Genomic DNA, 10,090 nt, shown 5'->3' with positions numbered 1-10,090 from the left:
GTCGGATTCGGCATGTGTTCTCGACTTTTTTTAGGGAAGAGGTTAATCTCGAACTGCTTTATTCGTTGTTTTATGTACGCAGCCCAAGTTTTTACAACTAAACACTCATTGTAACTGTCTTCTTCGTCAGAAACAACACGCGAGGTCCATTTGATATTGATCTATTCGCACACAGCGGCAGTTATCCAACGGACGAATTATGAGACCCTTCGGCCGTCTGAGGGCAAAGGCCGTGGCTACTGTAGTGAGCATGGCTACTTTGTATGTATTCCTGTATATTCAAAGCTCCATCATGAGTTTCTCAAAAGGACCATGTGAATGCACGCTCTGTATGACCGCAGCGGGGAACGACAGCTGGTTCTCTGAGCGCTATAAACCGTCCGTTGAACCGCTACTAAGTAGGAAAAACAGTGCAATCACTGACGACGTCTACCGGTGGTGGCAGGTAAGTGCATCCCTACCTTCGTAAGGTCTGAAGATCACGGCTTTTCTCACAATACGAAAACGTTTCAGTTTTTTTCAGTGTTAACAGTGATGAATTCCACCAATAAATGCACAGTAGTTTTCTCCCACGATTTTGACTGACATGTGTTCTCTGTCTGTCCTCTCGTGTGCAGAGCTTGCAGCATGAAAGAAATCCTGCCAATTACACCGTGGTCGTAAAGCAACTGTTGAAACTCTTCCCGGATAACAAGAGATACATTCGCCCGAGGCTGGACCGCTGCCGGACCTGCGCGGTTGTTGGGAATTCTGGGAATCTGCTTGGCTCTCATTACGGTCGCCTCATAGACTTGCATGATTTTGTCTTAAGGTATGGGGTCATGAAATTAAGCGGTCTTCAGTAAATAAATAAATAAATAAATAGAAGCGACAGTTGTTTCGTTATACTGGCTAGAATTTATAAGTTCACTTCTTGTCTTTACGTTTGTAACACGAAAAGCACTAATTTATTTTTCTTTGAACGTCAGGATGAACCGAGCGCCCACTAAGGGCTTTGAGGAAGACGTTGGAGCCAAAACCACACATCGCATCATCTATCCTGAGAGCGCTATGGATATGGAGAACTCCACGCATCTGGTGCTCGCCCCCTTTAAAACTTTAGACCTCCAGTGGCTGATCAGTGCCTTTACCACCAAAAACATCACACGGTGAACACAAAACTCAACATATTGCTTAATTTCATGTAACATTGCTCAGTTTACCTTTTTTTGTTTTGTTTTTTATTTTGTTTTTGTTTTGTTTTGTTTGTTTGTTTGTTTGTTTGCTTAGTTTTTTAATCCACTGAATTAAATATCCGATTCTGAAGTGAGTTTTTTTGTTTAGTGCTGCAAAGGAGTGACGTCATACCGTGTGACCATTCTGGGCGACTAGGAATTTGCTGATTTGAATATTGAACTGATCCTACTTATTATTATTTTTTAAGCTCTCCTATTTGTTCAAACAAACAGCAAAGCTCTTGTTGACTTCAGTAGGCCTAATGCTATGCAATATCTTTAAATACTTTAGACCTATGTCTGATGTCTGTAGTTGTGTTTGCTTTGATTCTCAGCACATACACTGGAGTCAGGGCCTCCATACAGGCTGATAAGAGCAAGGTGAGTAGGCTGACGCTTTGAGTTCTGACCTTTATACAAACCCATCCATTAGAAATCAACAGAATTAAATTGACAAACTGAATTAGGGAGCCATCCTACAAATTATAATCTGGTACATGAGATTAAGATTAGGATTAAGATAAAGGATGAAGATTAAGCAGTTTTTTTTCACAGGTGATTACGTTTTTTGTGCTCAAGCCATTTTGTGGCTTGATCCATATATTATTTGTAAGATTTCATATACATTTTTAATTATGTGTAGTTATTTGTAATCTGAAATATTCGTTCAGAATCCAAAAAAACCTTTGGGTTTGATTTATTATCACTCATTACGGTTGTCACGATGACAAGAGTATTTAAATAAACAAAGCGGATGGTGTTATTTTCATTTTCATCGCTGTTTCAGGTGATGGTACTAAGCCCCGTTTTCATAAAGTATGTTTATGAGAGCTGGCTGCAGAAACACGGCAGATACCCCTCTACTGGATTCCTCACACTGGTCTTCGCCCTACACGTCTGTGACGAGGTAAACTTCTTTTCCAGTTGTTACTGGGAAATACAGTTATGTTGTTGTTTTAAAATGTTCCCCTCCGTTGTTATAAAGTAGTTTTGCTTCACTTGTTCTCGCCAGAAACCCGATTTGCGCATTCCTTTAAAAAACGTTCTGAAGGAGAGGTGTGTTTTATTAGCATTCTTTACTGTATGATGCATCACATACTGTGTCGTAAGTGCCGGGTCGTCTCCCTCCCTCCTAGGTGAACGTATATGGGTTTGGAGCAGACAGGAACGGAAAGTGGCATCACTATTTTGAGAAAATGGTTGTGAATTACAACCACACGCCGCATGGTGGAAATTACGAGTATGAGACAGTCGTGCAACTCTCCAAGAAAAACAAAATTCAGATGTTCAAAGGATTTTAATGGCTCGAAGCTTAGAGCTCCATTTTTAAATTATTCTCTTTCCTGAAGAAGAGATTGCGAGTATAAAAGAGACTGTATAAAATGGGGGAATGTCTTCAGCAGGGCCAATACAGCAAAACTACAGTTGCTGTTTTTTTTGTTTTGGTTTTGGTTTTTTTTAGTTATGTTTAAACATAGGTTGAAGGTTTTTTTCTCTTAATATGACATATTTATCATATCATATTTATCACTTGGTTCCTCTGCATTTTTCTATGTCACCATTAAATAACTGATTATTGAATTGATTCATTGAGTGCTATCATTTTCATTATTCCTAGAGAATTCAAATCATTTTATATGACTCTTTAACAATGAATATATATATATATATATATATATATATATATATGTGTGTGTGTGTGTGTGTGTGTGTGTGTGTGTTTGTTTTGTTTTGTTTTTTTTCTGCAAAAGGACATCAAAATATTACGTCTCCTACTTGTAGCAATGTATCTATTTGTCTTGCCACTTCATTTAAATTCATAAAATAATGTGAAAATGTTTTGGGAAAATCTTTCCTGATGGTACAGCTCATGAATTTAAGTGACTGAAAAAAAAAAAAAGAATCTAAAATATTTTCTGTACTGGCTATGTGGGTGTGTTATTGTAAAGAAGCTACAGGCCATTTTCTCAACCATACAAATACTGAACAAGCTGAAAACTGTGCGATGCTGATAAGAAGAAGGTGGACTCTCCCTCCTCACCTTGTTCCTCTTGTTCTTCTTGTTCCTCTTGTTCTTCTTGCTGTTGTTGTTCTTCTTATTATTTCTCTTTAAAAAGGAGGATGAGCAACCAGGTGACAGACTAACATATTTTCTCTATAAGATTTCCTGCACAGCAACATTTACAGGTGTTTACACCGTAGCACTGTCTTTAGAGACAGTGTGTTAACTTACCCGCGTGTTAATTGAAGTAAAGAAAAATCTGTTGAAAAGGTTTGATATTCAGGTCATTCTTCGACTGGTGTTATGAAATGTCCATCTCTGGTTTCTTAATGTCCGGAGAACTTTGATAAAGAGCACACAGAATGAAGACAGGATTAGCAAGATATCCTAACAGTCTCCATGCTCTTACATCAGGCTTTGCTGACTGTAGATGAACAAGAAGCTGGTGGGCCCAGACCCCAGGTAGTTTTTGAATTTCTCAGCCCCTCCTCTCCCCCTACCTGAGGACCAAGACTTGATGGGGCTGCAGCTCTTGCTGCTCTTGCTGACTTCTGTCGACATAAGTGACAATGTACTCTTATCTGTCTTACACATGGACGAGGTTCGAGGTAGGCTGATGCTGATATACAGGTGAGACAGCTAGAAAAAGGTCACCACAGGTGAGTGCTGGGTCCTTTACAATTGCTTGCTGTAGTCTCTGAAATCCCATGAACACTCAGCAGTCCAGTCTGCCTTTGCTTTTCCAGAGACAGACTCAGGCACTGTCGTCATCGCTGATTGGTCGCTGGATGATCACATGCAACAAGTACTGCACAGCATGTCAGAGACAGGCCGGACATCAGAGAGTAATTCACTTTCCAATTCACCTTTGTGTGCACATTTGATCGAAGCCCTGTGCCAGGCATTACAAGTGACAAGATATATTTAGACTACACGTATTTAGACTAAACACACATTTGCCCTGTGCTCACACTAGCAGTGACAACAAGCAACAAAGCAACAGGAAGTCATTCATTTCCAATGGTCACTGAGCAACGTTCAACCTTATGCAAATGAGCAGCGAAAGTCGAGTCGAGCGACAGCCAATCAGAGGTCAGCTGTGTTCCTCTTATATTCTTTCAATGTGAAACTTTTTCTTAAACTTCAGTTCCTATATTAGCATTTTGGTTCCCAACATTGTCTCCGCACATGGATAGTGGTGATTGCGAATGCTGCTTTGCAGTCCATGGTGAAAGGGTAGCGTTTGAAGAAGATCACACTGTTTATAGGAAAGTAAATTACCTCCAAAACATTTTTCTGTGGGAATGCACCTGATTTGTTCACACATATATTCGGCAATATATCAATAGGCCTGGCTTTCACAAAATACAAGCATACAATTCCAAGATGACTATAGCAAAGACAACATAAGTTTAGCATATAAATAAATATAACATATGATATATATTTATAATATTTATTAGTATATGCTTTTTTTTTTTTTGGACAATTGATGCATCTCCTGTTAATACTTTTCTTTCTTTTCACCAGAATAGATCACTACCCACCACTGTCTGCTTGCAAGGTGTAAGGTCACGTACTGTTCCGCCTTCATCACCCTTATACTTGTTCTAGGGATGAGAGTAGATATCTCTAGAGATCTACATGGTGTTCAAGTCTCAGTTGTCAACTTTGCATCTCACAACCGTAATCTCATACCAGTACCAACCTCATACCAACCTTCCTGTCATACCAGTAAAACCACTACAACTGGAATTGTCCTCCAACATTCATCGGAGGAACTCCCCCAGTCTTGATGGAACTGGCCTTTAACAACTCACACACAGGTTAACTGTGTTGTCAGGTGGAAATCTTCAGCATATATCGAGTCTTCGGGTAGGGGGCTGGCATGTTATTCCAGGCATCAGGTCAGGCTGAGAATGGCACAGAACTGGGTGGTTACTCAGTTCTGTCACAAATCAACACACTCATCAATCATTTTTGTGATGAACAGTACAGTGTTTTGTCACCAGCAGGCTTTCATTGTACTATACCACCACCTATGGGACATGGAGACCCAGTTCACGAATTTCTTTTAAACATCCTATGTCTGCTCCACCAGGTGGGCGGACCCTTGTAAATTGGACCCACCTGTCTCTTTCCCTCATTGGTCAGTATGGCTTCACAACATGTGAGCTGACCTCAGGTGGTGTCACTGGAGCATGCTTTGACCTTGAATAAAAATTTGTTTATAGTCAACCATCTAATCCAGTGCAGCTGTAAAATGCTTTTAAAAGGATGAAAATACAGAAACACAACAGAAAATAAGGGGAAAGAAAAAGAAATCCCATGAATCCAATGCAGCCAAATGTTTAAGAAATGTTTAAGAAAGTGTTTTGTGCTCACAGCAAATGCAGCAGTGAAGTTGAATTCAGGTTGAGGGAGAAACACCTGCCCATGCCAGATCATTCTGCAGAGAGATTACCACAGTGAATGGCACTGCTGTTTTCCTGCTATAAACAATCTACATTTCACTGTTTCTCATTAACAGAGAGAATGCGTACTTAATAGTCAGATGACATTGCCATCATCGTTGGTTATCTGACCAATCATGTTTATGGCCACATTAATTATTAGTTGTGGAATTCCTTTTACCGCTGCAGTGTTTCCACTGGTTGGTATTTGATGATGTCATCCTAACTGTTATCCCTAACAGCTCTCTCGTCAGGTATAATTACAGTATTCACACCTCATACTGTAATTCTGTTAACTTATCATCAGCAGAGAGTGTATACTGTTTATACTGTTTATAAGACTCTTTGTGGTGGAAAAATTGTGCTGAGACTGTTTACTTTTTCACTAGAGGGCGCCACTGAGCACAAACTATACAGGTTTCTAAACCAGATTAAAAAAAACATTCTGTGTATGTTGTTCATCCTAAAGGCATCAGTTATTATAATGTCACTCCGTATCCTCACTGTTTAATTCAAGGCATATGAACGACAGTGAGACAAGAGATGATGAATGAGAGATTCATACAAGTAAAAATTCCAAACCCACAAAAAACACAGAATGGTCTTTCCTGAAAAACAGTTGGTGAATGCATGTAAAATCATTCGCAAACATTTGTGACACATCATTTACATAATTTGCAAGGGAAAAAAGTGGTAACTTTACATGTTTACGTCAGGAAATGGGGAAGAGGTTGGATGCATGTACAGATAAGCAGCTTTGCTGAAGTACAGGATAGACCGGGATGCAGGGCTCAGGCACACAGAACAGGGGCAAAGGCAGGCTCACAGACGTGGAAAATCGTAAGGATACAGAATACAAAGACTGACAGGTTAAACAAGGCTTGGAATAGACGAAGCAGGACAATACACAGCATAACAAAGTACCTTAATGTAAGACTTTACAGAGCACCTTTAAAAACAAACAAACAAAAAAGGCAGTGGTATTTATACAGAACACAAACTGTATTTGACTGACAGAAACAGGTGGAACAAATGACTGAATGATTAACTGATTGCACCGAAGCAAACTTGGCACCGGCTGAAACAATGAAAACTTTCCTCTAAATGGCCACCAGAGAGAGGCAGTGAGAACTTGGTGCGTAACAGTGTGTAATTTAGAAAATCTGTGAAAAGAACAACACGACAGAATGCAAGACAAAAAGTGGTGATTTGTGACTTCTTAAAATAATAAGAAGCAATAAGTTTAACTTTACTTCTGTGCACTGAGGCAGTGTTTATCTCTTTTACATACTGAAGTGTCTGCATCTGTAAGTCGTCATGGTAGAAGCGCTACAGTGGTACTGTAGTACTGTACACACCAAAAAGGAGGAGCTAACAGGTCTGGTCTCATTGTAATGCTTCAATTTAATGAAGAATTGAATGAGCTAATTTTCATGAACAGCAATCAGCAACACACACATGTCTTTAGACAGCTACAACATTTTATGTAGAAATCCCTGTAATTCAGCAGAACTGGAAAGCAGGTTCTGGTATTTGACCATGCTCTCTCTGATCAACCACCTAGCAGAAGAGTTTTTATACAGACAAGTCAAGAGGAAGGGGCACTGGACATTCTGTACAATACACTTCCATTCAAACTGGAACAGCTAATGACTAACTAACTAAAAAAGAAAGGAGAAATAAGAGAGATGAGGTTGGGAATGGTTCTAACACTGCTTATTATGGCCAAAACTGTGGCAGATGTGTGATTTGCATATCGATATTCATCTTCATCTTGATCGTATCTGGTTTCATTATTTGAAATTACTGTTTACTTTAAAGAAGTACTGTCTCACACAACTTGCAAATTTAAGCATGTTTTTTGCATGAGCTTGAATGTATGATCTATATTATTGCATACATGTGCATTGTGACATTGTTTAAAAGTGTGTTGTGTGACGCAGTGGCTTGGAGCCCAAGACAAGTTTCCCTGCAGGACAATAAAGTATACCTTACCTTACCTTACCTTACCTTACCTTACCTTACCATGTTTATGGTCAGTTTATGAAGAGGAGGCAACACTTCCCATGTTTCATGTTTGTTTGTTTTTTAACTCTACCTTTTTAAATTACAGAAAGTGCAAAAGTCGTGTTAAGTTTCTGAAGTCTGTGTGAAGACCAGTATGATGAAATGCACAGCAAAAAGAAAGTGGGAGAGCATTTTAAAAAATGGATTTTATTCAAGATTTTATGCAGTCAGACAGTGTTTGCACATTTGAAATGTTATTTCTACAAGAAATTTTGGTGGTAGCACTGTTCAGACCAAAGAGCAGGAAGGTCTTTGCTGTTTGTTTGTTTGTTTGTTTGTTTGTTTGTTTGTTTGTTTGTTTGGATGCTTGGATGCTTGGTTGGTTGGTTGGTTGGTTGGTGGGTGGGTGGGTTAGTTTGTCTATGTAATGCTATCTGTCTCCATAAAAACACACATGTGTGGAAAAAAGGTAAAGGAATAGTTTATTGCAAGCCTATTTTAGGTAAGGACAATGTCTCACTGCTTTGGGGCCAAGTGGAAACAGATTAAATTTGACGTTGTACTAATTCAAGATTAATTTTTTCAAGTTAATGTTTATGTATTTTAAAACAGATTGTATTTACTTGCTCATGACAGTGATGAAGAAAGGCCTAAAGACTGCCTCTTTCTATTCTACCAAACATAATGGAAATGTCGTTACTATGGTTTGTCAATTCCTTCAGCTGGTGCTAATTAATTAAATTAACATTGTGCATGGAATCAAATGTCATATAGTTGAAAATTCACAAGAAGTATGAGAAAGCCATTGATAAGCATCATAGATACAGCTATTCTACACATTTTGGAACTCATTTGATGTCTTTAACTCTAAAAGAAAAACAAAATCAAATTTAAATCAAATTAAAGTTCAAATGAAAATTAAAGTTAAAGTTTAAATTATTTAACAAAGTTCAACATGTTAAAAAAAAAGATTTGGTTTTTTTTCTATACGCAAATGTAATGTCAACCATTGTCATGCGTTTATGGACAGTCCTTTACATGTTGAAGGTTAATAACTGAATAACTGAAGAACACAATAAGGACAAAAGTGACAATCATTTCTATCAAACAGTTCAAGCTTTCTGCAGATGTTGTAATGAGTTTTGTGACATGCACTAAAATGCCTCTATTTCATAGGAATGATGTACAGAAGAAAACACAGAGAAATGTACAGAATAAAATACAATAATGAAATATATCGTAATAATGTGACAAAAAAGTCTAGTCTCTTCTACTTTCCAGTTCCCAATAAACAACAAAAAAAAAGTACAGATATAAAATAGCAAGCATTTAAATTGTACATACTCATTACCATAAGCTAATGCATGCAGGATCCCTTCGAAGGTTATGCCTTCCCGTGCCATCTAATAAAGTGTCGTAACAAAAGAGGGAAATATATCAGCGGAGACATTTTTATCAGTTAATCGAAAGTAACAAGTACCACTAGATGGGGTAATTTGATCCATACCAGCATCGCCCATGCAGTAGAGAACACCATGAGAGGGCAGTAATTTCATATCGACAACTGTGAATTTATTGCTGCTTATCATTCAGCAAGAGAAGAGGTTGATAAACATAATGGATGTTTTATCTTTCTATTAAAATCAAATGTACAAATGTGTGTGTGTGTGTGTGTGTGTGTGTGTGTGTGTGTGTGTGTGTGTGTGTGTGTGTGTGTGTGTGTACTATGTATTGGTATCTTTCTAGGGACTGAAAGTACCCAGCTGGCCCTCACTAGGAGAACAACATTTTTCTAAATTATATAGTGGTTACTGATAAAACAAAAAGTGTCAAAACATTTCTTTTGGTTAAGGTTAGGGTTAGGGAAACATTTCTTTGGTTAAGGTTAGGGTTAGGGTTAGGGAAACATTTCTTTGGTTAAGGTTAAGATCAGGGATTAGGGTTAGGGTTAGGTTAGTATTCTTTAGTTGCAGGATGATGGGAGTCAGTGGGAAGTCCCCACTAGGATATCAATACAAACATTTGAATGCAATAAAAAAAGTAAATAAATAAAAATCATGGTATTGCTCTTCGTTTGCAGTTGCAGTTCTCTGCTTTGACCATAGGGTGTCAGACTTGCATCACAATTTGTGTACCATTAGTGGCATGTGAACGTAACTGTCATGCCCCACTGTCAACTCCCATATTTGTTTTCTTTCCCCCCTTGTAAAACCATTGTAAATGAACTCTCTTTGAATGTTTGTATGTTTTGCGCGTCTGTGTGTGTGTGTGTGTAAGACTACCATCACCCATCCCATCATAAGACTGAAACACAATGGCTTTTTTGAGAGGGTTAAATTACCCAGTTTGTTTCATGTTTATTCTTCACCAGATGTTTTATCAGCAGCCATTCATTCACGATCCTGTTTCTCTCT

At 38.4% G+C, this 10,090-nt stretch overlaps 1 protein-coding gene across 1 annotated transcript; it reads left to right on the top strand.

The window, feature by feature from the left end:
* Positions 1–288: 288 nt before the first annotated feature.
* On the top strand, positions 289–2,661 carry LOC115825256 (CMP-N-acetylneuraminate-beta-galactosamide-alpha-2,3-sialyltransferase 1-like). The gene is made up of 6 exons (XM_030789086.1): positions 289–445; positions 618–811; positions 969–1,148; positions 1,550–1,595; positions 2,002–2,121; positions 2,351–2,661. Exons 1-6 carry the CDS (start codon positions 293–295, stop codon positions 2,513–2,515), a joined length of 858 nt encoding a protein of 285 aa, XP_030644946.1. The 5' UTR covers positions 289–292; the 3' UTR covers positions 2,516–2,661.
* The last annotated feature ends 7,429 nt before the right edge of the window (positions 2,662–10,090 follow it).

This window comes from Chanos chanos, chromosome 12 (assembly GCF_902362185.1).
Source record: "Chanos chanos chromosome 12, fChaCha1.1, whole genome shotgun sequence".
Taxonomy (NCBI): Eukaryota; Metazoa; Chordata; class Actinopteri; order Gonorynchiformes; family Chanidae; genus Chanos; species Chanos chanos.
The sequence above is the reverse complement of the archived record's forward strand: the minus strand, read 5'-3'. Positions and strand labels throughout refer to the sequence as shown.

Coding starts and splice junctions, on each gene's coding strand:
- LOC115825256 (XM_030789086.1), top strand. CDS start 293: ATGAGTTTCTCAAAAGGACCATGTGAATGCACGCTCTGTATGACCGCA. Junction 812..968: donor TTGCATGATTTTGTCTTAAG/GTATGGGGTCAT, acceptor TTTGAACGTCAG/GATGAACCGAGCGCCCACTA. Junction 2,122..2,350: donor CCCTACACGTCTGTGACGAG/GTAAACTTCTTT, acceptor CCTCCCTCCTAG/GTGAACGTATATGGGTTTGG.